Source organism: Cucurbita pepo, chromosome 4, assembly GCF_057944985.1.
Source record: "Cucurbita pepo subsp. pepo isolate OVF chromosome 4, ASM5794498v1, whole genome shotgun sequence".
Classification (NCBI taxonomy): Eukaryota; Viridiplantae; Streptophyta; class Magnoliopsida; order Cucurbitales; family Cucurbitaceae; genus Cucurbita; species Cucurbita pepo.
Genome location: NC_141801.1, coordinates 348,732 through 375,309, shown reverse-complemented (window position 1 = coordinate 375,309; position 26,578 = coordinate 348,732). Strand labels below are relative to the sequence as shown.

General features: G+C 38.1%; 5 protein-coding genes, 1 long non-coding RNA gene, 1 other non-coding gene and 1 pseudogene across 9 annotated transcripts; 5 read left to right on the top strand and 3 right to left on the bottom strand.

The window, feature by feature from the left end:
- The first annotated feature begins 485 nt into the window (after positions 1-485).
- On the top strand, positions 486-2,825 carry LOC111793330 (putative WRKY transcription factor 69). Of its 3 annotated transcripts, none has more exons than XM_087123299.1 (3): positions 486-800; positions 898-1,038; positions 1,967-2,825. In XM_087123299.1, exons 1-3 carry the CDS (start codon positions 688-690, stop codon positions 2,538-2,540), a joined length of 828 nt encoding a protein of 275 aa, XP_086979425.1. In that variant the 5' UTR covers positions 486-687; the 3' UTR covers positions 2,541-2,825. The 3 variants fall into 3 exon arrangements, with proteins under 3 accessions (XP_086979425.1, XP_086979424.1, XP_023530937.2); XM_087123298.1 differs by having other exon boundaries at positions 892-1,038; XM_023675169.2 differs by having other exon boundaries at positions 488-800; positions 895-1,038.
- Positions 2,826-3,702: 877 nt separating this feature from the next.
- On the bottom strand, positions 3,703-7,188 carry LOC111793331 (ras-related protein Rab11D). Its single transcript, XM_023675170.2, has 2 exons — positions 6,364-7,188; positions 3,703-4,248 (listed from the first exon to the last, which is right to left on the bottom strand). Exons 1-2 carry the CDS (start codon positions 6,582-6,584, stop codon positions 3,813-3,815), a joined length of 657 nt encoding a protein of 218 aa, XP_023530938.1. The 5' UTR covers positions 6,585-7,188; the 3' UTR covers positions 3,703-3,812.
- On the top strand, positions 6,993-7,143 carry LOC111794149 (U4 spliceosomal RNA). Its single transcript, XR_002815041.2, has one exon. It is a non-coding gene; the product is annotated as a U4 spliceosomal RNA (small nuclear RNA).
- A 1,177-nt stretch (positions 7,189-8,365) lies between the features above and the next one.
- LOC111794073 (putative alpha,alpha-trehalose-phosphate synthase [UDP-forming] 7) lies at positions 8,366-12,127 on the top strand. The gene is made up of 4 exons (XM_023676201.2): positions 8,366-8,659; positions 9,024-11,040; positions 11,319-11,592; positions 11,682-12,127. The coding sequence occupies exons 2-4, from the start codon at positions 9,062-9,064 to the stop codon at positions 11,994-11,996; spliced, it is 2,568 nt and encodes an 855-aa protein (XP_023531969.2). The 5' UTR covers positions 8,366-8,659; positions 9,024-9,061; the 3' UTR covers positions 11,997-12,127.
- Positions 12,128-12,559: 432 nt separating this feature from the next.
- Positions 12,560-16,026, bottom strand: LOC111793299 (ATP-dependent zinc metalloprotease FTSH 2, chloroplastic). Its single transcript, XM_023675127.2, has 5 exons — positions 15,807-16,026; positions 14,102-15,297; positions 13,698-14,011; positions 13,123-13,363; positions 12,560-13,023 (listed from the first exon to the last, which is right to left on the bottom strand). Exons 2-5 carry the CDS (start codon positions 15,293-15,295, stop codon positions 12,682-12,684), a joined length of 2,091 nt encoding a protein of 696 aa, XP_023530895.2. The 5' UTR covers positions 15,296-15,297; positions 15,807-16,026; the 3' UTR covers positions 12,560-12,681.
- Positions 16,027-17,037: 1,011 nt separating this feature from the next.
- On the bottom strand, positions 17,038-19,089 carry LOC111792244 (RING/U-box superfamily protein). The gene is made up of 3 exons (XM_087123297.1): positions 18,864-19,089; positions 18,522-18,667; positions 17,038-17,886 (listed from the first exon to the last, which is right to left on the bottom strand). The coding sequence occupies exons 1-3, from the start codon at positions 18,990-18,992 to the stop codon at positions 17,313-17,315; spliced, it is 849 nt and encodes a 282-aa protein (XP_086979423.1). The 5' UTR covers positions 18,993-19,089; the 3' UTR covers positions 17,038-17,312.
- LOC111792245 (uncharacterized) lies at positions 18,565-21,711 on the top strand. Its single transcript, XR_002814765.2, has 3 exons — positions 18,565-18,689; positions 21,035-21,119; positions 21,209-21,711. It is a non-coding gene; the product is annotated as an uncharacterized LOC111792245 (long non-coding RNA).
- Positions 21,712-24,210: 2,499 nt separating this feature from the next.
- Positions 24,211-24,990, top strand: LOC111793543 (ethylene-responsive transcription factor 4 pseudogene; annotated as a pseudogene).
- The last annotated feature ends 1,588 nt before the right edge of the window (positions 24,991-26,578 follow it).

Below are 26,578 nucleotides of genomic sequence, written 5' to 3'. Positions count from 1 at the left end.
TATAATTTCACACTTTTAATCGTAAATCAATACATTTTAAAAACATTAACACAAAAAAAATAAAGTTTTTTAATATATACACGATTTATGCAATTCCTAAAGTCTTAATATTATTTTATTTATTAAATTAATAAACATATAAAATAAAATAAAATATACATAATACCCTTAAATTTAACATAGTTTTTTTGTTATTATTATACCTTTAGAAATTAAAAACGTTCATTTTAAGAGAGATTTTTAAAATATATTCGACTAAGCTATTTCCTATTAATTAAACCATACAAATTTAATTATTTAAATAAATAATCTAAAAACAACATTAACATTATTTAATTATTTCCTTTGCTTTGTTTACGATTAATAATTCAATAATTAATCCATCTAAATAATTCCACAAAGACTCTACACTGCACCCGACCGTACCCGAACTAAACCCTCCCCCTTAAGCATTATAATTTACTTCGTATTTGCTTGCACGACCTTAATAAACAAACATAGTTTGCCAATCTGTCAACATGACTATTCTTTGTATTAAACCTCATCTAAATCTCTCACTCCTTCCCTCTCCCAATCTCTCCGCCCAAATCCCGTTTCCTTTTTGTCTCTTTAATCTCACCCGTACGATTGATCGTTATCACACAATTTCCGTCAACCGGCGTTCAAGTTTTCATCGCCGTTCCGCCCATGGACCGCCGTGTTCGCACTAACCCATTTCTCTCCGATCAAGAAGATCCTGGAGCCATGTCGGACGACGGCCTGCCGGGATCCCCCACCGACGGCAATGGCTCCAGAAAAAGGTTAGTTTTTTTTTTTCAATTTAATTTACTTTAAATTAATAATTTTTTTAATTTTAATTTTAATTTATGGATTTTGTTTTGTATTTTACAGTAGAAGGGGAGGGCAGAAAAGAGTGGTGTCCGTACCGATCGGTGACATGGAGGGATCTAAGAACAAAGGGGAAGCATATCCACCGTCGGATTCATGGGCTTGGAGGAAATACGGCCAAAAGCCAATCAAAGGCTCTCCTTATCCCAGGTATTATACAAAATTAAGGGCATTTTTTTCGTAATTTTTGCTTTGATTTCCATTAATTTTGCTCTAATTGAAAGAGGAATTGACTTAATTTTGATGCATTTATAATTAATTTCAGCTCATTTAATCGAAATTTGAAGAAATGTTTAATAATTTCAATTTTCATGTTAGCCGCCGCCGCCGCCACCGGCCGGCAGTTTTTTAACCAATAAGAAATATCTAACCACCGGCAACGGTAGGATCTGGATTGAGATTGGCGCATTTTAGCACAAAGGCGGCTTTTGCTAACATCGCCGCTTTGTTTTATTATTATTATTTGTCGTAGTTGGGAATTGGGATCATACGCATTATCCAATCGCTCTCATAGAGCGTGTACAACACGCACTTTTTTTTTTCCCTTTTCTTTTACCTAATTATTGCCCTATTTTGTTTCCTTCTTTTGCCTAATAATTGCACAATTTTTTTAAACTATTACTAAAATTACATAATTTTTAAAACCGTTTTTAAATTTTAATTTGTTTTCAATTAATTGAATCACGACATTATTAGAAGATGCCTTTCACACTGATGTCATATTAGTGAGTGGCGGCTATACGGAAAAGTCTTTAAAATAAAATATTATTTATTATTTTAATAGAAAAATCAAATCTATTATAACACAAAATTTATGTAATTATTATCTTAAAAAATTAATGAATTAATCTATACTTAAAAAATAAAATACTAATTATTAATTATTGAATTTTTATGTAATTTTTGCGTTATTCTATTGAGATTTGTTTGGTGATTGGCTCATGGGTTTATCTTCTTTCCCGTTAACTGAACGGACACTTTTACTTTTGGATATATCTGAATTAATAATTAATCCCACGTTTTTTAAAATTATTATTTAGATAAATTTATTAAATATATATATATTTTTATATTTTAGGGGATATTACCGATGTAGTAGCTCCAAAGGCTGCCCGGCAAGAAAGCAAGTAGAAAGAAGCCGTGTGGACCCCACCAAGCTTGTTATTACCTACTCTTTCGACCACAACCACCAGCTCCCGGCGACCAAATCTCACCATCACCAACACCAACACCACAATTCCTCGCCGCCCTCCGCCGCCATCGCCGAGGATTCGTCACCGGGGAGCGCAACCACGTCGCCCTCCAATTCCGACCACACCAACGCCACCCCCGCGTCGCCAGCGGTGGTTTTTGCGAGTCAGCCGGAACTGGAACTCGGTGGCGACTCGCTGATGATAAAACCGTGCATCGGCGATTTTGGATGGTTGGCTGACGTGGCGTACGATAGAATCCTGGAGGGCCCGATTTATGGGGGAGGCGACATGTTCGACGACGCCGATGTAATGGTTTTGTCTGCAAGAGGAGATGACGAGGACGAGTCGTTATTTGCGGATCTTGGGGAATTACCTGAATGCTCTGTGGTTTTCGGCCGGCGGCGAGCGGTCCAACCCGACGGGCCGAACCGGACATGTGGCAGGGTTTTAGATTGCTAGCGGTTTTTTTTAAGGATTTGGTTGGTTTGTGTTACAGGAACATGACCGTACACTTTTCTTTCGCTTTTTTCTAGCTGGACTTTCCAAATTGCCAATTGGCGTTCGCTTTGGACACTTCACAAAGAAAGAAAAAAGAGGGGGAGAGGATTTTTCTACATAATTATTATTATTTTTTTCTTTCTAATTTAGTTTTAAATTGGGATCGGTGGGTTTCTTCTGTTGTACAGTGAAAGTTAGTCAACAATATTGAGAAAATAATCAAATTCTGTTTCCTTTTGAAATAAATCCCCTTGTCTTTATTTATATATATATATATACACACACGTATGGTGGCGTCGCCCGTCGAGACATATGGACCTTGTCGATGGAGATCGAGATGACAAGGTGAGATGTAACGTTGCATTGAAAGACCTTGGCCCGAGCAGAGACAAGGTTGAGCTGAATGACTTGGCCTAGCGTATACGCAAGTTGGATGTGTCGCAAACGATTGAACATGCACGCGCAGGCGGCATGTGTGGTTGAACAAGCTTGGATTCCGCACAAGCGATGTTCGATTGGTGAAAACAAACCTCGCCTAAGGTCTGACGAAGCCACAAAGCCGGAGCGAAAAATATATATGGGGCTTAATTCCTCTTAAGACTGGTCGTGAGCATGTCAAGATCACGACGTTGCACGGTAAAAAATGTATATATATTTATATATATATGTAGAGATCCACACATAGTTTCTATTAGAGACTTCTTTTTAATTGTAAAGGATATTAGGATAGGTTTCGAATTGCTGGCGATGACTTGGTAAAGGGAATCTATGAACCCAACACGATCATCTTGTGATGAACAAGAATTGGAGATAGGATGCAGGACAAGAATAGGACAAGAAACGATGAGATGCCGTAGCTTTAAGAGAGAGGGGCAGATTGCCCGCCTAATACTGTAGAAGTAAGCTCATCGACATTAAAGGAGAAGTAGTGGAGCACGTCAAGGCATTTCTTGGTCCCCGTTTGCCCGGCCGGCATATAGATATACATACACACGCACACACAATTTGTAACGGCCCAGACCCACGTATACTATCTTCTTCGGACTTTCCCCTTCAAGCTTCCTTTCACGGCTTTAAAATATCTAACATCAAGAAGAGATTTTAAATTTTAAAGAAGTGCGCCTTTCAAACCACAACCAACCACAACCATGCTCTTATTCTACAAAAGAGATACAAATATACAAAATAAGTATCACTCGCTGTATTTCTGTGTAAATGTTTGAAGCTTTTAACTTAGCTGGAGCAACATCCAATCCTCTTCAGAACCGACGAGTCGTCCTTGACATCTATTGTCTGGCCTTTCGACGGAAGGGTTGAACCGCTTGCGCTGTCGCCTGCCTCGACTGATCTCTTGCACACGATGCGATATATTTGAGAGAGCACCTCCGTGAAAGCACTCTCGACGTTCGTTGCATCCAGTGCAGAGGTCTCCATGAAGTATAAAGACTCCATCTCGGAAAATGATTTTCCATCTTCGGTTGGAACGAGAACGAGGTGTCGTAAATCGCATTTGTTGCCAATGAGCATCACTACCATGTTTGGGTCTGTGTGATTCCTCAATTCCTTTAACCATCTTGCAGCGTTCTCGAATGTTGGTCGTCGAGTGACATCGTACACAAGCAAAGCACCTACCGCTCCTCGGTAGTAAGCACTGGTTATCGCTCGGTACCTACACGGAAAGAGCTGATCTGAATTGCCAATAAAATAGCTACGAGAGTAAGCTGATATCATAATTTCCTCATTAACATCGAAAGCAGCTCCAACATCACAACTTCCATATGGATGTGTATAAATCTTACAAACTTAAACCATGAACTTAGCCAGTTGATACAAATAGAGAACATTTCTATATTTCTATTCATATGCATACAACAAACAAAATGGGAAACAACATCCAGAAGCGTACGTTTTTCTAATCAAACCCGCCTCCCCCACACCCACCAACCCATTAGTTTGGATTAATGCTTCGTTCTCCTCTCCAACCGATGTAGGATCTCACAATCCACCCCCCTTCGGGGCGCAACGTCCTTGTTGGCACTCGTTTCTCTCTCCAATCGACGTGGGATCTCACAATCCACCCCCTTCTGGCCCAGCGTCCTCGCTGGTACACCGCCAGTGTTTGGCTCTGATACAATTTGTAATGACCCAAGCCCACCGCTAGCAGATCTTGTCTTCTTTGGGCTTTCCCTTTCAGTCTTTCCCTTAAGGTTTCTAAAACGCATCTGCTAGGGAAATGTTTCAGCACCCTTACAAAAAATGTTTCGTTCTCCTCTCCAACCGATGTGGGATTTCACAATTCACACCCCGTCGGGGCCCAACGTCCTAGTTGGCACTCGTTCCTCTCTTATGGTGCCTATGAAGGCACAAATACAGAAACTATTGGATGCCAGCTTCTGCATATATTTCAATATTTGGTCTCTGTTCCCAATCACAGTCAAGCTTCAGCAGCAGTGGGATTCAGTAAAGACAAGCCGTGAAGTTTGAATTGGGCTACAATTCTAAGAGCACACACTAAATCATTGTATGTATTTTGACCCATAACTAAAGAATGGATGTTGAACAGATGAGGATCTTTCGCAGGGAGACAAGAAAAGTAGTCTACAGCATCTTCATTCGATCGGGACAATTATGACCTTCGAGTACCAATCTAAACGGAAATAAAAAAAATTCCCTATTTCTCGAAAGTTTATCTGAAAATGTAATGGCCCAAGACCACCGCTAGCAAATATTGTCCAGTTTGGGTGACTTTCCCTCTCGGGCTTCCCCTTAAAGTTTTAAAAGGCATCTACTACGGAGAGGTTTCCACACCCTTATAAGGAATGTTTCGTTCCCCTTTCCAACCGATGTGGGATCTCACAATCCACCCCCCTTGGGAGCCAGCGTCCTCACTGACACACCGCTCGGTGTTTGGCTCTAATACCATTTGTAACAGCCCAAACCCACCACTAGTAGATATTGTCCACTTTGGCCCGTTACGTATCGCCGTCAGCCTCACGGTTTTAAAACGCGTCTACTCGGGAGAGGTTTCCACACCCTTATAAGGAATATTTCATTTCCTTTTCCAACCGATGTGGGATCTCACAGAAAGTCTCCCAAATTTCCATGCAAGGATGCACATTTAGGGCATGCCCAGGATACGTTTTCAGATACCGCTATACAATTACGACCCATCTTTGCTCAATGGATACAAAACACCTCGTACGCTGAGGAGCAAAAGGAGGAATTCGTCCAAAGAGGGGCTCGTGACTGATTAGTTAGTTGGTGAGGCAATAGTTTACCATGATCAGAGGATGATCAACCATACCACAAGTTCTTCCAATGAACAAGCAAAAACAAAAACGTTGAACAAGTTGAACAAGTTTCTAACAAAACCATAAACACAATGATCCCCAATAGAAATTTCATTCTTCATTGAAAAAATAAACTAAACATTTGAAACCACCAGATTTCCAAGTATAAACCACCTTTATGATAAGACTAATTTTCAATCAGTACTACTTGGTTGAACGCATTCTAACTTTATCAGAATCAAAGCAACACCAAACCAACAGAAACAAGTTCAAAAGACTTTGTCGATGCAGGAAACTTCACTCAAATCAATTTTCGTTTTCATAGAATCAGCCCTTTGCGAACAAATAATCAACAAATTTCAAGAAACTCTAATGATATCTGACATAATTCTTGACCAGCAGAGAAGCGATTGATTAGAAACAAAGGAACCATGCAACTATAATCGGAATTTCAAGAGATATCAAAATTATAGATGAACAACGAAGAATCAAACCTTTCTTGTCCAGCAGTATCCCAAATCTGAGCCTTGATTACCTTCCCATCGATCTCCAAATTCTTGGTAGCAAACTCAACCCCAATCGTCGACTTCGATTCTAAATTAAATTGGTTCTTCGTAAACCTCGAGAGCAGGTTTGATTTTCCCACCCCTGAATCACCGATCAAAACCAGCTTAAACAGATAATCATATTCATCCTGACCTTTATAACCCGCCATAATAGTCTTCGTCTAAGTCGAAGAAAAATCAGAATTCCCAGAAGAAGAAAAGCTAAAAGTAAGTGGGTGCGTATATATCTATATATATATATACAAAAAAAAGGTAAACTAATATCTTCGTCTTAGTGGAGGAGGCCTTTGCTCCGGAGCTATGGAAAAGTAAAGGGTCATAGGCATAGAACAGTGAATTTGAATTTTGTACTGTACATCAAGAACAGGCAAGAAAGTATGAATTTCAACCAGATTTTGTTTCGCGATTTGAAATTTCACGATGGTTGATTAATTTTGACTCGCTTTGAGGCGTGGAAAGTGGCTTAGCGTGCAGCTAAGCATTCCCACATCGGAAAGGAGTTGAAACGAAGCCGTGGTGGGCTGCTATAAAAAGGGAGAAAATTTCGTATAATCCTCATCTTTGCGCTTGGGGCAATGACGCAGCTAGTGAGGTTCTAACCGAGGCGCGTCAATTGCTGGTTGAAAACTATTTCCAAACCCCCTCTTAGGCCTGGGTTTGGCCCAGGCCTTCGAGAATTTCTGGAAGGGCTCCCTTTGGGGTAAAGCCCTACAATTTTTAGGCCCAAATATTTTGTTCTCACTTAGCCTCATTGGGCCCGGTTAATTCTGCTAGGCCCAATAAAGGAGATGAGTTAATTATAGTGGTACTGTCCGTCCCCATTCAAATTAATTTATTTTTGGTGACTTTTTTCTTGATCGTTTTACATTCAAAATATACTTATTTGAAATAATTTTTTGAATAGATAAATTCTATTTTTAATATAGTTTTCATTTAAAAAAGAATATATATATAATATTGAACATTTTTGAACTCATTTCCTTCATTTTTTAAACTCATCTCCTTAAAATTATTAATTTAAATTTTTGAATACATCATTTCTATTTTTAATATTTTTAATATAGTTTTTGGGAAAAGAATATATATAGGATAGAGACAAGGAGGACAGATAAGATAATATAATTCTATAGGTTGTCGTTATTCACCGGTCCAAAGAAAAATCTCTTAGGGGACCGGTCACTATTTGGCTAACCCTACAACGTTATCAATGGTTTAACCTATCATGCAAGTTATTCACCGGTCCAAAGAAAAATCTCTTAGGGGACCGGTCACTATTTGGCTAACCCTACAACGTTATCAATGGTCTAGAGAATTTTTCTTCGTTGGTCAGTGGTCTCGTTTAATGAACTTTAGGAGACCATATTCTAAGCGGATATCGTTAGGCACAAGAGCAAAAAAAAAAAAAAAAAAAAAAAAAAAAAAAAAAAAAAAAAGGGGGAAATTACACTCGCTAGTTTTAGAAAAATATCATCATTGAGATAACTTTTTTTTACGTACAAATAATTTTACTCCCAACTTTGGAATATAAATTAAAAGGGTACTATGCCAGCTGGCTTCTGCTGATTCAGACTCCAGCTGGCTGAATCTTATCCAATTCCAATTTCTTTAATGGATGCCATATTTTAACGTTATTGGCTGTGAAATTAACATGCGGTAGCTTTTGCCCACCATGCACGTGCTGCTCGCTCTCATTGGTCAGTTTTATCACCCCACGGTAAACTTATCAAACCTCCTTGCTAATTTCTTTATTTAAGTATACATTTTTGTTTTTATGCCAAATAAAATTTTAAATTTTTTCGTTTAAATAAATTGATAAATTAATTTTTCATTGAAAGTTATCAAATAAACAGAACTCAATTTGTAATTTATTTTGATTTTAATTTATTTATTTTTGAAGTTTGCTTTCAGTAGAAAAGGATTTATATTGCGTCGTGAATCCAACGAACGCCACGTTTTGCTCCTGTATCATACTACATTGTAAGACGTTTGAGAAGGTCCGAAGTAATATTTAAGCCTTTCGCAATCCATTTTCACCAAAAAAAAGGATCGAAATTATCGTTTAGCTTAGAGGGAGGTCAGCTTCAAATTTGTGGAATGTAAACCAATTATTGCGTTCGGAAGTGATACGAATTTTGCAGCATTTTTCGTTTTCAGGATTTGGTTCATTGTTCTTCTTCTTGTTGTTGCCGCCGTTCGGGATCTGGTCGATGCTCAGATATATCCGGTACGCGTCGAAATTCATTGGTTTAGATTTATATATTTGATCTTTCTTTCAATGCTGTACTGTGTCGCTTTCGATTAAAGAACGGATCTAATTTCGTAATTCTGGAAATGGAGAGCATTGGTTGCTGTTGGATTCTGCTTGGTTGAAAGAGAATCTTTGAGGTTTTGGACTAGGTAGGATTAGAATAACGGGAAAGATTAGCGTACATTGGATTGGAATCCGTTTTTTTCTGTTAAATTTTGTTTATTAATTACTTGATTGGGCGATAATCTTCTAGTTCATTAATATGTTCTTGTTCGTAACTTCATCGCGTTTCCGAACGTTAGGGTTTTGATTGTTTTGTTTCGTGTTACGGAATTGTTAGGCGCTGCGCTTGTTAGTTTGTTCATCTAGCGGAAAAACATGATTTCGAGATCGTACACAAATCTTTTAGATTTAGCGTCTGGAAATTTTCCAGCAATGGAAGTGAAACGGAAGCGGTTTCCACGGATCATGACTGTTCCAGGCGATGTTGGCGAGCTTGACGACGATCAGGCCTACAGCGTGACATCCGAAAATCCATCATCAATTTCCTCAGATCGGATGATAATCGTAGCAAACCAGCTTCCATTAAGAGCAAAACGAAGGGAAAATGACAATTCCTGGAGTTTCAATTGGAACGAAGATTCATTGCTTTTGCAGCTTAAAAGTGGTTTGCCAGAGGATATGGAGATTCTTTATGTTGGTTCTTTGAAAGTGGATATCCAACCAGACGAACAAGATGAGGTCTCCCAGGTTTTGTTGGAGAAATTTAAGTGTATTCCTACGTTTTTGCCTCCTCATGTTTTGGAAAAGTTCTATGATGGGTTCTGCAAGAGGCATTTGTGGCCTCTTTTTCATTATATGTTGCCATATTCTGCTGATCAGAAGGGTCGATTCGATCGCTCGATGTGGGAAGCTTATGTATCAGCAAATAAGCTGTTCTTCCAGAAAGTGGTTGAGGTGATCAACCCAGATGATGACTATATTTGGATCCATGATTACCATTTGATGGTAATGCCCACGTTCTTGAGGAGGCGTTTTAACAGAGTTAAGATGGGATTTTTCCTTCATAGTCCATTTCCTTCATCTGAGATCTACCGTACCCTTCCTGTTAGAGAAGAGATTCTCAAGGCATTACTTAACTCTGATATCATTGGATTTCACACTTTCGATTACGCTCGTCATTTCCTTTCGTGTTGCAGCCGAATGTTGGGTTTGGAGTATCAGTCGAAGAGGGGCTATCTTGGATTGGAATACTACGGGAGGACGATCGGGATAAAGATAATGCCTGTTGGAATTCATATGACTCGGATCGAGTCGGTGATGAGACTGGCAGACAAGGATGTTAAGACTAGGGAACTCACGCAGCAATTTGCGGGGAAGACGGTGTTGCTAGGTGTCGATGACATGGACATTTTCAAAGGAATCAACCTGAAATTGTTAGCTATGGAACAGGTGCTTGAGCAACATCCCAAGTGGCAGGGGAAGGCCGTACTGGTCCAAATTGTAAATCCTGCCAGAGGCAAGGGAAGGGATTTGGAAGAAATAGAAGATGAAATAAAAGAAAGTTGCAGAAGGATTAACAAGGAATATGGGGATTCTGGCTATGAGCCGATAGTACTTCTGGATAGGCATGTGCCAATTACGGAAAGGGTTGCTTATTATAGCATTGCGGAGTGTGTAGTTGTCACTGCTGTTCGAGATGGGATGAACTTAACTCCGTATGAGTACGTTGTCTGCAGACAGGGAATATCCTCCCAAGAAAGTTCGAACTTCCACGGACCGAAAAAGAGCATGCTTGTCATATCCGAGTTTATTGGATGTTCTCCATCACTAAGTGGAGCATTTCGTATCAACCCATGGAATGTCGAACGGACAGCAGAGGCTTTGAATGAAGCAATCTCAATGGCTGATATGGAGAAGCAATTGCGACATGAGAAGCATTACCGTTATGTTGCTACTCACGATGTCGCTTATTGGTCTCGTAGTTTCTTGCAAGATATGGAGAGAACTTGCTCAGATCATTTCAGGAGACGATGTTGGGGAATTGGTTTTAGTTTCGGTTTCAGGGTTGTAGCTCTTGATCCCAATTTCAGAAAACTTTCAGTAGATTCCATTTTATCAGCTTACAGTAAGGCCGAAAGTCGGGCCATTCTTTTGGACTACGATGGCACCGTGATGCCTCAAAACTCCATAAATAAGTCGCCGAGTCAGCAGGTTATCTCTATCCTTAACACGCTTTGTGCAGATTCAAAAAATGTAGTCTTCATTGTGAGTGGACGTGGGAGGGACAGCTTAAGCAAGTGGTTTCGCCCTTGCAAGAAGCTTGGAATTGCAGCAGAACATGGATATCTTTTGAGGTTCGCTTCTTTGATCTCTCTCATGTTGTTCTATGAGAATTATCTAAACCATAAATTCTTGTTTCACATCAACTCATTGTATGGATTTGTATAAAGGGTAACAATGTTTGAGAAATTTTGACCTCTGAATACTGCACTGGAACTCGTCTCACCATAATCGAGGCTAGTTTATAAGATATGCTGAACCATAGCTGCAAAGTTTTTGTTTTTTGGTCGTATTCACCTAAACTCGTTTCTTTTATTCTAATTCTAATATCAAATCTGTTCGAAACGAGCAGGCAGTCACAGGACGAGGAGTGGAAGATCTGCGGCCAAAGTTCTGATTTCGGGTGGATGCAGATTGCTGAACCTGTTATGAACTTATATACGGAGGCTACAGATGGTTCATCTATTGAAAGAAAGGAAAGTGCCTTGGTCTGGCAGTATAGAGATGCAGATCCTGGTTTTGGATCTTCCCAGGCTAAGGAGATGTTGGATCATTTAGAGAGTGTTTTGGCAAACGAACCCGTTGCAGTCAAAAGCGGTCAATTCATCGTCGAAGTGAAACCACAGGCGTGTTATTGTTCATTTATGAATTATAATCTTGATAGAGCTCGAATTCGATAACCGAACTCGTTTCTGATCTCTTGTATTTGCTTCAGGGGGTTACCAAAGGCTTGGTAGCTGAAAAGATTTTCTCAACAATGGCGGGGGATGGAAAACTTGCTGACTTTGTGTTGTGTATTGGCGACGACAGATCCGATGAGGACATGTTCGAAATAATTGGTAATGCATTGTCCAGTAATATTCTTTCTCCTTCGACGTCGGTTTTTGCCTGCACTGTTGGACAGAAGCCAAGCAAAGCGAAATATTATTTAGACGACACAGCTGAAGTGATAAGCATGCTAGAATACCTCGCCGAAGCTTCTAGCCTGTTTCCATCCTCCGACAATGAAGATGGTGAAAACGCCTCCTGAAAGTCGAAACAAAACCCGTGTCGCTGTTTCGGGACATGAAGATCGAAGATGATCTGAGTGGGAAATTTTGTACAAGAAGCTGGGTGATGAATTGATAACAACACTTATTTTATAACACTTATTTTATATCACCTTTCAGCTTTCATGTTAGTTAGTTTTTAACCAAAAAAAAAAAAAAAAAATGAAGAAATCAACAAGCTTTTTGAAGACAGTGGAAGAGTTGTGTTGATAAGAAGCCAGCCAGCCAATCTTGAACTTGAACTGCTGGAAAGGAAGAACTCATCGGTTTGGAATGCTCTGTTGGGAGAATAAGTAGCTAATTGAGCTGCGACGTTGTGGTAGTATAGGTTCTTGAGGTCGAGTCGAGCTCGGTCGGCTTATTTGAGAGGGTTTCTTTCTAATATGAAGGATATAATTTCATTTGTACATGTATTCTAATAAGAGCCATGCGGTTTGCTGGTTAGAGGATATCATACCTGAGGATAGTTGTAGAAGAAGGAAAAAAAATGTTTTGAGTTATTACTATGAAACAAATACTCGAGGCGAAATTACGAATCTGCTCGTGTTTTCAAGAGACCAAATGGCTATTTCAACTCTCTTAATTACAAGTGACCGAAGACTATATAGTACACTTCGATACGTACAAATACTTGTCGATGGTAATTACAGTATGTTTTGAAGTTGTTTAAACGGCAACTGGTGTAGATGCTGAAGAAGGAGCAACTCTGTTTTCGACAGGGATTTCTACGAATTCCGAGAGAATAGCCCGAAATTCGTCTCCTGATATTGTTTCCTTCTCAAGTAGGACTTCAACAAGCTTGTCAATGGCCTCGCGGTTGTTCCTAATGTGAGCCAATGCGATTTCGTAAGCTCCATCGGAGATTCTTTTGATGGCTGCATCGATGTCCTCGGCGAGCTTTTCGGACATGGAGTTCCTAGCCATCATTCTCATTATAACATCACCACTTTGAGCAGAGTCCATAAGAGACCATGGACCTATTTCAGACATCCCAAATGTGACAACCATCTGCAAACAAACCAAAAGGCAAAGCAGACAGGATTCAGAAATGGATTGAAGAAAATGACTATAGGAACTGAAAAATGATGAACTGTGTTGAGAACTTGCCTGTTTGGCCAAACCAGTGATCTGTTGCAGGTCACCTGCTGCACCTGTTGTCACCTCAGGCTCGCCGAAGATCACTTCCTCGGCAGCCCTGCCGCCTAATCCGCCTACAATTCTAGCAAAGAGTTGTTGCTTCGAGATCAAGGTTGGATCGTCGGAAGGAATAAACCACGTAAGACCGCGCGCCTGACCACGTGGAACTAAGGTCACCTTCTGAACAGGGTCATGTCCTGGAGTCAAAGTACTGCATGGAAGAAGTGAAAAAACTTGTTAAGCCTTGACTAGAACTCTGGAAAGGCTTGTACAAATCACATGGCATTGTAAGGCTAATCCTCACGGTTTGAAATATTTCTTTGGATCAAAATAGTGCAACATCTTGAAGTCAGGCAGATAATTTAAATGAAAGAGCACGATCGATTAGATTAAGGTAAGGATTATGCAACGAACGCTGCTCTGTGAAAAGCTGATTTTGTTACGCTATGATGATGTAACTAAATGTTAATTTCTGCATAGAAATGATTACGCTATAATGATGAAATCTAGGGTCGTTAGAGTTATCAAGATGATGGATAACTTACCCACAAATGGCATGTCCGACTTCATGGTATGCCACAAGGCTTTTGCTCTTCCCGTCAGTCATTACAGTTCCTTCCATACCAGCCACAATCCGATCGATTGAATCATCGATCTCTTTAGTTGAAATGGCAGCCTTACCACGGCGTCCAGCCAATATGGCAGCCTCATTCAAGAGGTTTGCAAGATCAGCCCCACTAAAACCAGGCGTTCTCATGGCTACAACGTCGAGGCTAACGTCACCATCGAACTTCTTGTTACTAGCATGAACCTTTAAAATTTCTGTCCTCCCCTTTATGTCAGGGACGTCAACACTTACCTGCATGTATTAGAGTACCATATTCAAGTTTTTTTTCCCTCTAATAAGTACTAACTCAAACATGATCTTCAACAATGGAATGATTATCACCTGTCGGTCGAAACGTCCAGGCCTCAATAAGGCGGAGTCGAGAATGTCTGCTCTGTTCGTGGCAGCAACTACAATAATGCCAGTGTTTCCCTCAAACCCATCCATTTCAGTTAGAAGCTGGTTAAGTGTTTGTTCTCGTTCATCATTCCCACCACCAATTCCAGTGCCTCTTTGACGTCCAACAGCATCAATTTCATCAACAAATACAATACAAGGTGCATTTTCCTTGGCCTTCTTGAAGAGATCACGAACTCGAGAAGCACCGATACCAACAAACATCTCAACGAACTCAGAACCTGAAATGGAGAAAAATGGGACTCCTGCTTCACCAGCAATAGCCTTGGCTAGCAAGGTCTTCCCAGTTCCTGGAGGACCAACCAGAAGAACACCTTTGGGAATGCGAGCTCCAACAGCAGTGAACCTCTCGGGCTTCTTTAGAAACTCCACCACCTCCATGAAATCCTGCTTGGCTTCATCTACTCCAGCAACATCATCAAAAGTCACACCAGTATTTGGTTCCATTTGGAATTTTGCCTTGGATTGACCAAAAGCAAGAGGGAACCCAGGCCCTCCAGGACCTCCCAACCCTCCAGATGAACGCCTTGATAGAAGGAATAGCCCTCCAATCAAGATTAGTGGGAAAGCTAAATTCCCAATTAAGTTGAATAACAGAGAGCCTGAATCCTCTTGAGCATTATGTGCAGCAAAGTCAATATTCTTCTCCCTAAACTTCTGCAGAAGCTCCTGGCTGAGACCTGGAAGCTGTACACGAACACGCTGCACTCGGTTGCCCAATTCGGGGGAGACGGCCTCAACAATTGCAATAGTTCCATTTTCAAATAGATCTACTTTCTTCACTCTATCCTTGTCCAGATATTCCAAGAACCTAGAATAAGACATCCTAGATGAAGATACCCCTTGGTCATCAGCATTGGCCCTCCCACTTCCCAATAAAACAGATGAACCAACTCCAACATTTCCAAGCAATAACTTCAGAAAATCTCTTCTTCCTTCATTCTGCTTTGATTCCAGGGATGCCTTTACCACACCAGCTTTAGCCGTTTTACCAAATGATTGAAGGCTTGTAGAAGGGACTAATCGCCTGCTATATGAAAACTTGCGCAGATTTGATTTGGAACAGTGAGTGGGCATACCATTCCCCACAAGACATGCAGATGCAGAAGAGGCAGCCATATCTGGAAAACAAAGAACCAAAAAGGTTTAAGCATCACATACTCTATAGCTCGTGCCTATTTCTCCACATTGAGCCATACAAATCTCAGACAATTAATGAGTTTAACAATAAATTCGTCTCTCCAGTGCTAATATCTAATCCATTAAAACGAAGTAGAAAGTTTGTTCATGAAATATGACGATTCAAACATGACAGAACTAGAAACAGCTAAAATCGCGACTCCACCTTCAAGCTATTATTTCTAGATGAAAAGAGTAACCTAGAACCAAACGTTTCAAGCACGGTACTAATACATAGCAACCATAACTTCGAGTTCGAATCAAAAACACTCACAGCAGTCACTATTTCGGCCAATACAACGATTTCAAGGTGAAATTCCAGAAATTAAATTGGAAAATTGCTTCAGTCACTGTTAACCACCAACCAGGCGTCGATACAAACCACAAAAACGTTCATCTCGAGAGAGAACACAGCAAAACCATTGAAAAACGAAAATAAAGAGGAACTTACCTTACAACTCTTCACAGAGCAGGATTTCCGGAAAGAGGAAAAGTAGCAAAATAGTATGAGTGAATCAATGTAATGACGGCCTCTGAGATTGAATGGCGGAGAGTAGAGAGGATTCTACGACTGGGATCCGACGCCGGAGCTCTTAAAGAGGACGGATGTGGTTTAAGAAATGAATACGTGGTCTTATCTCTGTGGTTGTTTTGTCGCCGTTTCTTGCCGATATTTTTTTTTGGGTTTTTTTTGCCTTTTCCTATTGAAGAAAAAAATCTCGAACCGTGATTTAAAAAATAGAATATAATTGTGGTCGTCATAATTATTTCTTATTTGACTTGTCAAAGTTTGTGAATTTTTAAATTAAAAAAAAAATGCTTTATAAATATAATATTTTTCAAATTTTTATTAATCGCCATTAAAAAAATAAAAAACTCAAATATTCGTGTAATTATTTTAACTTATGAAAAAAATTAATAATTTTTATAATTTTTGAAGAAGAAAAAAAAAACACATAATTCATTGATTATGACATATATGGTAACGGCCCAGATCCACCGCTAGCAGATATTGTTCTCTTCGAGCTTTCCCTCTCGGGCTTCCTTAAGGCTTTAAAACGCGTCTGCTATGGGAAGGTTTCCACACCCCCTTATAAAATGGTGTTTTGTTCTCTTCCCCGTGGGACATCACAATCCACCCCCCTTTGAGACCCAATGTCCTTACTGGCATACCGCCTCGTGTCTATCCCTTTCGAGGAACAGCGAGAAAGCTGGCACATCGTTCGGTTTCTGGCTCTAATACCATTTGTAACGCCCCAGATCCACTACTAGTAGATATTTGGGTTTTCTCTTTCGGGCTTCCCCTCAAGGCTTTAAAACGCTGGTAGGGGAGGGTCTCCACACCCCCTTATAAATGGTATTTTGTTCCGCTCCCCAACCAATGGTCTTTTAACGAGTTTTAAAGTCTTGAGGGGAAGCCCAAAGCCTAAAGAGAACAATATCTGCTCGAGATAGATTTGGGCCGTTACATATATAATCAATCAAAAGATCAAAAAGTTCAAATCTTGAACGTATGCCTAATAGAATAATTTTAAAAAAAAGGGGTCGAGGAAAAGAAAATTATGTTTTGATAGGCAAATTCTTATACTTGATTATGACTAATCATATCATTTAAGAAAATGAAATAAAATTAAGGGGAAAAAAAAAAAAGAATTCGCAAGATTTTAAAATGGGAGGAAAAATAATTTGGAAATTTGGCGCCAAGGATTTTATTCTATTATATAATGATTCATGATCAGCACATTCTAGCAAAGAATTATACCGCCAAGATCAAGTAGAAGCTTAATCGATCGAAAACGCCATCGGCGAGAGGAGCATTCTTGGTCACATCGAGCTCACACGTTGAGTTATTTCATGTTCAAAGAGGAACAATAATTTTTGGATACTGTATTTCATCAATCCTTGAATTTTTGTGGCATTTATCATGTTGATTTCAGAGGAAATCCGAGATGGCGCCTCATTCTCCCCACAATCCGGTTAGATTTCGCAGCATCAGAGAATCTTCCATGGCTCGTATTAAGTACACGAGCTCGTCGTCGACTAGGTTACTACCCGACGCAATCGATGCAGTGTTGTTGGACGAAGCTTCTCTTCGCACTGTTCGTTCGAACAAGGTGAATCTGCAATTCGGACATTGGCCATGGCTCTTCACCCATGGCACTATGCATTCTTCGTGAAACATATGGTTGCAGGGCGTCGTCATCACTTCCTCTTTCGGCTGGAAATCTTCAAGGCAAACGGCGCATCTCTTGCCGTCTTCATCATTTTCACCGTTGCTCCTTTCATTGTAATTTTTCCTGTTATTCTCTCTGTAATAGAAGCTTATTCTCCTACTTGCGTTGTTTGGAGGATCATAGACTTTTTTCTTGAGCTTATTCAGCGCCATATTTTGTTCTTCAGATGTTAGCGTGGAGTTTCCTTCGGATCTTGGAGTTGGCCTGTACATTTCTGCCGGTCTTGAACTGGCCTCGATCTGCCTCGGTCTGGAGTGGGTAATGATTCTGACTATGGCTGGTGGATCTTCTAGCTGACTGGAAATTTCTCAAAAAGTGAATGAATCATCAACACACTATGGAGGATGTGGATTTACTTGCAGGATATAAGAGCAATGTAAGTATACTTTCTCTGAAACAAACTGATATTATCAAGAATTTCGATGCTGCTCATGACAAAATTTGAATGCTATGCTATATATTATAGGCAATTCAATCAAATGAATGAGAATGACATGATCCTCTTTCCGTGCAACTTGTAAATAGAGATTATTGGTGAACAAATCTATGCCTAATGCGTTAAGAGTGTTGAATCTTGTTGAACTCCCTTGTGAAAAAGAATCTCCAACGAACCAGTCTCCAGTTAAGAAGGAACTGGAGCTCAATCACATTTCTGACACTTCATAATTTGCATGATTTGTTTCCTCAATTTCTTCCATTAGTGAAATTCATGGACTTCTAAATGCTCTGTCAAATTATCTTACCGGGTTAGATACTAGTTCGTGTTATTTTCAGGCAATATACCACAAACTTTGCTTGGCCTCTAATTCTTTTAATTTCACATCATATGAAATGAATCTGCAATATCAATTTCTTCGGATTGCATATAAGTCAGTGCAAAACACCAAACAACACCTAAAAAAATCTACCAAGTTTTTGAGTTATCTGATTACCCGACAATTTCTAACAATCTTGCAATCATTGCTCCCCCGGTAGGCCGCCATGGAATTGGATCTAGCTCCCTAGTAGGCCGAGATGGAACGGGATCTATCCCCCCAGTAGGCCGCAATGGAATTGGGTTTGTATCTCTAGAAGAATTCTGAAAGCACATGAACAATGAGGTATACGATTGTTACAATCTCTTTAGCTTCTTGCCTACTTATACATTTCTGCGAAAAGCTAGGTGAACTATTCATATGGAATTTGATTTGATTTACATGTTCTGTTTACCGCCTGCAAATAATATTATAGGATAATAGTTCATTGCAAAACAAAAGAATCATTAACCTGCTGACCTGAAATGGTTGAGGGTGTGGCGATGTGGAGCTCATACGGTTTGAATCATTTGTGTTATATCTCTGGTGATCATATTCCCTTCTAGCCCGCCATAGGCCTGGAGGAAAATTAGTAGAACGTCTGCTCATTTTTCAGAAGTTTCCTCTTCTTTAATCTCTTAGATATCAAATTGTTGGTTTTGAGTGTTTGGGATTTTATAGCTCTTTCACTGCTTGAAGATGGATAATTAATCCAAGTGAGAATATATATTCCTCCTTGCCATCATCGTTTATCCGTCCTTTTTCTTTTTTTGTGCTTGGTTATCGTATTCCCACGTTAATGACTTAAAGTTTGATTCCCACTCCACTATAGATTTGCTTGCTTTCCCAGATAGAGGTGCTTGAAGATTTTAAATTAGGGGGAAAGTATTCGTTTTGGAATTAGAGAAAGGAATCTTATTCTGTGGAACCTTCATTTTCATTGCTGATTTTAAACATTAAGATTGTTGGATATTTACATTCAAAGATGAATTCAAGCCTTTGCTTCAGCCATAGAACCTCTCTCTCTCCTTTGTTGAGTAGTAATCAACCAGACAAGTAGCCATCTTTTTAGAAACATTCTAATGGAAAGTTCGTTATCCTTGGCTCTGCAACGTCGAAGGTGGGACTCTCTTGGAGTGATTCTATAAACTTTATTCCACAACTTAGCGTACAAATATGTCCAGTTTTTTGGTTCATTTGCTTTCAAGCAAAAACGTCTCTTTGCTCCATTGAAACCTACACATCCCTTTTCATTATTTTGATCTGAATTCCTAAAAAACAAACGATGGAGATGAGGTTGGCAAACATGGAATTTGGCTTCAGTTTGGATCAATTCCTTAGTTTCGGAGTGTAATAGTCCAAACTCACCATTAGTAGATATTATTCTCTTTTAACTTTTCCTCTAATATTACCTCCTCCGTCTCTCGGGACCAACAAGGGGTAGTACAGGAATATTTACCTATTATCCATCGACTACGCCTTTTGACCTAATCTTGGGCCCTTACTCACCTTTGGTAGAATCCTGCGGAGAAACCGTTAGGTTTTTTAGGCATTGGATTCTCACCAATGTTTGTGTTACTCAAGCCGACATTCTCGCTTCCACTTTGTCCACCACTACTTGTGCAGGTGCTTCCCTCTAAGGTGGAACGTTCCTTTATCGATGCATTTTACATCCATAGTTTCGATAGATCGTTTAGTCCCGTTCATCTTCGACGCTAGAGTGTTCGATCAGTGAACTAATACACACTCTTTCAAGCGTGGCTACTGCTTCTAGGCAAACCTCCTAGCAAACCTCCAAGATTCGGAGGAAACTGATAAACCTCCTGTCTGCTTCTTCTAGGATAATACTACTACTTTGGGTTTTTCCTGTCGGCTTTCCCCTTAAGGTTTTAAAATGTATCTATTAGGAAGAGGTTTCCACACTTTATAAGAAATACTTCGTTTCCCTCTCCAATTTCCACACTTTATAAGGAATACTTCGTTCCCCTCTCCAATCGACGTGGGACAATTACCCCATGAAGACTCGTTTCGCTACAATCTTGCTGCTGTGTCTCACATGCAGATTTGTGAGAACTTTACTTTGTCAGTTTACCATTTGGATGCCTTTGGCAGAAAGCTTTAAGCCTCCCATCAAAATTGTCCAGAGATGCAATATCTTACTTGAATACACTTTCCTTTTCTCTGCATCAAGAAAAACAAATAGTTTATGATGTAGTAACTCTCAAGACTTGTAATTTTGGATCAACAAAATATTTAGCACCTTTTATGTACTTAATTAGTGATTTTATTCCTTGCTCTAACAGACCTGCCATTTAAAATTTTATCTCTTAGCTTTGCTAGTGGTAAGGGACTCATAAAAATGTTGAATCCAATTCTAGTTCAATGAAATGATGATTATATATGAATAATTAATTCATTGAATGAAAAAAAAAAAAAAACAAGAAAAAAACCACTTTATTGTTGTTTTGCAGCTAATTTCATATCTGGATAGGATTTATTTCTTGTATGTTCATTACGATCGGTCTAAATATGACAAGAATTCTCGATTAAGTAAGAAGTATTAGAAGTATGTTTAAATTATTTTTTATTATGAAAGGTAAATTTAAATTTAAATTTAAAATATTTGTTGTTCGATATGTTTGAATCCTAAGATGTTTAGGTACCGACTAGCTCGTTCTGATTTTGGAGGCAGTATATGACGTTTTTATTGTCGTAACTCGTGTCTACATCAGCAGAGTAATATATTTCAAAAACTTCCGTCATTTTCCTTATCTTATTCCTGTTAAGAAACGATTGTTTTGAAATGATTATCCATAACTGGCCAGATGTCTCAACAATGGAGCTGAAATATGGAATGGAATGTGCAGGTTTGAATGAAGCCCACAAGTTACCCTCAAATTACGGGCTATTCTATTCTATTATATCGAGATTTGTGACTTCTGCTGGCCACGTGACCCATCATGACAGACATGTGACATCTCTATCGGTTTCGTATCAAAATCAGCTTAGCTTAGCTGAATTCAATCTGAAAAAAGGCTGTGAATGGGGCAACGGGTGGCGCCTAATAATGCCCACTTGTAGCCCTCTACACCTAACTTGCGCAGCAACCCTCTGCACAAATGACCTGTAAGTCCTCCCTGCCTCTTTTTAGCTTTATATTTTTACCTACAAAATTAATTATTACCAAAAAAAAAAAAAAAAAAACCCTAAAATTTCATTAATTATTATATTAGGATTTTAAATATTTTAATTACAACAATTTCATAAAGCTAGAAGACTTATTAAAATACTTTGAAAATTCGAACCTACACGAGTATTAACTCCATCATTCGTGAGTAGCGTTTGCATGTTTAATCCCAAAATTTGATACCCTTTTACTCAAATTTCATGTTTAATAAAATATTTTAATTACAACAATTTCATAACATCCGAAGACTTAAAACATGTTAAAAATTTGAACCTACACGAGTATTAACTCTATCATTCATGAGTAGCGTTTGCATGTTTAATCTCAAAATTTGATACCCCTTTACTCAAATTTCGTGTTTAATAAAATATTTTAATTACAACAATTTCATAACGTTCAAAGACTTAAAATACGTTGAAAATTTGAACCTACACGAGTATTAATCCTATCATTCATGAGTAGCGTTGGCATGTTTAATCCCAAAATTTAATACCCTTTTACTCAAATTTCATGTTTAATAAAATACTTTGATATTAAATTACAAAGTGTATAAAAACAGGCTTCAGGCAGTACAAATAGGCTTAGTCTACACTTTTACTAGAAGCTTTCCAAATTATTATTTTTTTAAAAAAAATTGCATGTGAAATTAATTAATTAATCAATTATTAAAATAAAAAATTAAAGAGAATCTGGGCAATTTCCACGTAGTTTCAAAGTAATAAGAAGCCGTCACCTTCGTATAATCCCCACGATGTCCCACACGTTTACGCAAAAATATAATTTTATTTTCTATGATTTAAATTTCATTTATTAAATAACAAAATTAATTTGTACTATGCTAATTATCACTCTATAGTTTTAAGAATATATTCTAATGGTATCGTTTCTTTCCTAAGTTAACATTAAATTAGCTCATAAAAATTATTATTATTATATAATTCATTTAAATCAAAATTAACTTTAAATTAGCTGAAGGGATCAATTTTAAATTTTATTGAAAATATTATAATTAAATTGAAACTAAATGGAGTAATATAGTATTGGCCTGAAAAAAGGGTAAGTGAGATAATTAACAACGAAGGGCAAAAGAATATATAAAAGAAAAAGAAATGGAAAATGAAACAAATAAATAAATGGAAACACAGACGTAATTAGGTGATTGCACCGAAAGAAATAAAAAAAAACCCGTACGACACGGCTCGTTCTTAAAGACGCGTAAAGAGGAAAGGTAGACACGTGGTAGCATTTTAATGGTTGGTGTGGATACTGTTTACGTACTGTCGGTCTAACCGGCATTTCCCCAGAGAGAGAGAGAACAAAGAAGAGAGTGGTGACAGTTCCATTAATGGCGCGTGGGGACCACGTTCTTAGATTCGTTTCCTATTTTATTAAAACCAATTTTGGACTATTTACTTTTTAAGTATTTATTTAGAGGGTTGTTGAGACTTTGCCCATGGCTCATGTCCCACCCAAGACTTTTTCTTTTTCTTTTTATTATCATTTCATTTATAAAAATCAATTTTAGGTCTCATTTTAATATGAGTCGGTCTTTTTTCTCTAAATTTATTTAAAAATATCATAATTATTGACTAATTTTTGCCCACTTTTACCTGTTTGATCAGGTGATTTTGAACATGTTTGTAATATTTACAAGGTAAATATTAGTAAGTGTTATTATAACACTAACATGAAGTTCAATAATTAAAAACGTTTTAAGAAAAGTCAATATAACAAATAATGTTTAAAATTAAATAAAGTAAACTTAAATCAGAAGAGATTGGACATCAAAATATGGAGCGTGTAGTAGACGCTCTAAAGCAGAGCGTGAAAGGGGAGGGCCCAAAGTAAATGGCGTAATAACGGCTTGTTAGACGATAGCCGGAAGGCGGCAGGAAAAAAACATTAAATGAAACCTGCAGCTGCAAAGCTACCAGTCTAGGAATTTCCGCGTGCCACGTCACTCTTACTCCCTAATAATACATTTATTTATAATAATAATAATAATACTCGACATTACGTTTACATTATCCTCTTTCCTCTTTTTATGTTTTCTCGTCCTTTTCTCGTGGCTTGGGCGCCGTCCCCTCCCCTCAGTCAACCCTCCCGTTGACCCTCCACAATAATTTTTTTATTTTTTTATTTTTTTATTTTTTGTGAATATCCAACCATCATTGAACTTTAAATTAGTTTTTATTATGGTTTTTAATTTTGAAATTGTTCTTTTTAAATCTATACAATAATTTTTTTTAGCATTTTAAAAGTTCAAAATATATTTAAAATTAGATAAATAAAATTTTTTATTTTTTAAAAAATAGTTCGTGGTACCCTTTAAAAAACATAAAAAAATAATAATAAAATTTAACAAAACAATTCCAATAATTTTATTAAAAAAGACAAAGATCTCATAAAAAAATAGCAATAAACTCAAAAATATTAAAAATTAGAAAAAATAACCCTAAAAATCAGTTAGAAAAACAAAATTAGTATTTTTTTACCACTTTATTTAATTTTTAAATTTCACCTAACATTTGCTTCACTTATTTCTTTTTAAAATAAAATAAAATAAATAAAATAAAAACTGGTCCATCTCCGGGCCCACCTCCCATCCGGTTCCCGTACTATAAAAAAACTCATCCACCGCACCGAATATTACCCCGAAATCAGTTCAATTAGAAACAACCTACTCAGATCCTTCAACCACTCTCCGTCGCAAGAACACCAAATTAATTCATTCAACCGCCATGGTTTCCAAAGACAAATCCACCGCCAAAAAGCTTCCTTCTCCCTGCAACACCAACAACAATGCCAGAGAGCTCCATTTCCGAGGCGTTCGTAAGAGGCCTTGGGGCCGATACGCCGCCGAGATCCGAGATCCCGGCAAGAAGAGCCGCGTTTGGCTCGGAACCTTCGATACGGCGGAGGAGGCGGCGTATGCTTACGATAACGCCGCTCGCCAGTTCCGCGGCGCAAAAGCTAAAACCAATTTCCCTCCACCTGATGAGTTGATCGACGTTTCTCCTCGCAAGATCAGCCATAGCCCTAGCCCTAGCAGCACCGTCGAATCCTCTTCCTCCTCCAGCCAAGAAAAAACTCCCTCACCGGAGATCGTCCGTAGCTACGGCGTCGCACGAACTTTTCCGTTCATTCAGCCGCAGTTTTTGCATCAAGTCGGCGGAGGCGCTAGCGCTCGTCCTGTTTTGTTCATGGATGCTTTTGTTCGACCTGAGTTTGTCGCTCAGGGCTATCCTAATCGGTACGATTCGGCAAGGTTCGCCGCCGAGATCCAGACCAAATCGGACTCATTGTCCGTGGTTGACTGCCGGCCGGCGAAGGAAATTCTCAATCTCGATCTTAATCTCGCTCCGCCCGTGGATGCTTGATTTCTCCGCTAATTTTGTCCTTTTCGTTTTGTATTTTTTTTTTTTTTTTAAAAATAATTTAGTTAGATCTTTAGAAATAGAAAAAAAAAAAAAAAATTAACGTGCTGTAAAGAAAAGGGAAAAATAGAAAATAGGGTTTTTTTTTTTTTAAATTTTATTTTGGTGGCAGCTTGTGGAAGATTTAAGTTTTAATCCAACGGCTGGATCTCGTTAAGTTCTTGTTTGTTATAATGCTCTGAGAAGACTGTATAACCTTCAATTATATAAAGCTTCAACTAATCCAAAATTATTCCCCCTTAATCCTATCCTAATTCTGCATTTATTTTTTTAATTTTTAAATTTATATATTTATATATGGAGAGGGTGAGAATTTACGCGATTTTCGGCTCTTTTACGGGGTTGACCGACACGTGTCGGTTCGGCCAAAATCAGGAGCCGCCCGGCGTCCATAAAAGAGATGCTTTTTTTTTTCTTTTAAAATTTAAATATATATTTGATAGTATATTTAAAAATGAGGTTTCTATTATTTATAAAAATTGAAGCTATTTTTATTAGCCGAATATTTTAATTTAATAATAATAAATATATTTTATATCGTGAGAGAAGGAATTCGCGAGATCTCTATAATAGATGCATTTAATAAATACTATTTTTTTTATTAAAATTATTTTTAATATAAAAATTAAAAATTAAAATATGTATATAAAAATGAAATTGGAAAAAATAAAAAATAATTGAAATAATGGTTACGTGGTGAATTTTGAATTTGGGGCAGTACAGAAAATAGAGTAGAAAAGTGTGAGAAGAGACTAAAACAGCAATTTAATACAAATTTTAATTTAAATGGGTCCACATGAGGAATGCCGCGTTGGACGGCACGTGTACTTTTCTCGTGTTTGTGCCGTCCCAATTAATTATTTCTCTTTTAAAAAAGTCTTGTGGTTTCCAAGTAAGCGACGAGAAATTGTGGAGGCGGGAGAGATGGGAGACAGTGGTGGGCCCCACCCGTGAGATTGAGACGCCAAACCGCCTCTTCAAACACTGCCGTGAGGTGGCGGTTCCACCTGGTGGGACCACTCATTATCTGCCGTCGGCGGAATCTGTGGAGATGATTTCGTTCCCTCCTCCTTTATTTATTTATTTTTTCCTTTTTTTTTTTTTTAATTATTTAGGATTAAATTAATAAAAATATAATTTCGTAATTAATCTCAACAATACCCTTAAACTATTAAAAATAATAATAATAATAATAATAATCTAAAAATATTCTTAAACTTAAAAATGAGTAAATGTATTTTTTCCTTTTTTTTTAATAATTTAACTTTATTTATTTATTACATTTTTTTTTCCTTTCTGTTGTTGGAAACACGTAACCATTGGGATGCATGCATGATGAAAAAATGAGACTTTGTTGGCACCATCATACCTCTGCATCGAACCAACATTTTGTTTTTTTCTTTATTGGAAATTCAGCTATTGCAAAATTACCCTTCTGCCCCTGTCCGAAAAACAAACAACCCATGTATTGAATTAAGAGTTTAATTCATTTGAACTATAAAAATTGGGATTCCTCGGGTTCTACAGACTAATACGAGTCAGTGAATTGTAATATTTGAACTACAAAAATA

Coding starts and splice junctions, on each gene's coding strand:
- LOC111793330 (XM_087123298.1), top strand. CDS start 688: ATGGACCGCCGTGTTCGCACTAACCCATTTCTCTCCGATCAAGAAGAT. Junction 801..891: donor GGCAATGGCTCCAGAAAAAG/GTTAGTTTTTTT, acceptor TGTATTTTACAG/TAGAAGGGGAGGGCAGAAAA. Junction 1,039..1,966: donor AAAGGCTCTCCTTATCCCAG/GTATTATACAAA, acceptor TTTATATTTTAG/GGGATATTACCGATGTAGTA.
- LOC111793331 (XM_023675170.2), bottom strand. CDS start 6,584: ATGGCGGGTTATAAAGGTCAGGATGAATATGATTATCTGTTTAAGCTG. Junction 4,249..6,363: donor GATACTGCTGGACAAGAAAG/GTTTGATTCTTC, acceptor CTTTCCGTGTAG/GTACCGAGCGATAACCAGTG.
- LOC111794073 (XM_023676201.2), top strand. CDS start 9,062: ATGATTTCGAGATCGTACACAAATCTTTTAGATTTAGCGTCTGGAAAT. Junction 11,041..11,318: donor GAACATGGATATCTTTTGAG/GTTCGCTTCTTT, acceptor CGAAACGAGCAG/GCAGTCACAGGACGAGGAGT. Junction 11,593..11,681: donor TCGTCGAAGTGAAACCACAG/GCGTGTTATTGT, acceptor TATTTGCTTCAG/GGGGTTACCAAAGGCTTGGT.
- LOC111793299 (XM_023675127.2), bottom strand. CDS start 15,295: ATGGCTGCCTCTTCTGCATCTGCATGTCTTGTGGGGAATGGTATGCCC. Junction 14,012..14,101: donor CTGGACGTTTCGACCGACAG/GTGATAATCATT, acceptor TAATACATGCAG/GTAAGTGTTGACGTCCCTGA. Junction 13,024..13,122: donor TCACTGGTTTGGCCAAACAG/GCAAGTTCTCAA, acceptor GTTTGTTTGCAG/ATGGTTGTCACATTTGGGAT.
- LOC111792244 (XM_087123297.1), bottom strand. CDS start 18,992: ATGAGCAGACGTTCTACTAATTTTCCTCCAGGCCTATGGCGGGCTAGA. Junction 18,668..18,863: donor CACACCCTCAACCATTTCAG/GTCAGCAGGTTA, acceptor ATGTGCTTTCAG/AATTCTTCTAGAGATACAAA. Junction 17,887..18,521: donor AGATTGTTAGAAATTGTCGG/GTAATCAGATAA, acceptor AGAAATTTCCAG/TCAGCTAGAAGATCCACCAG.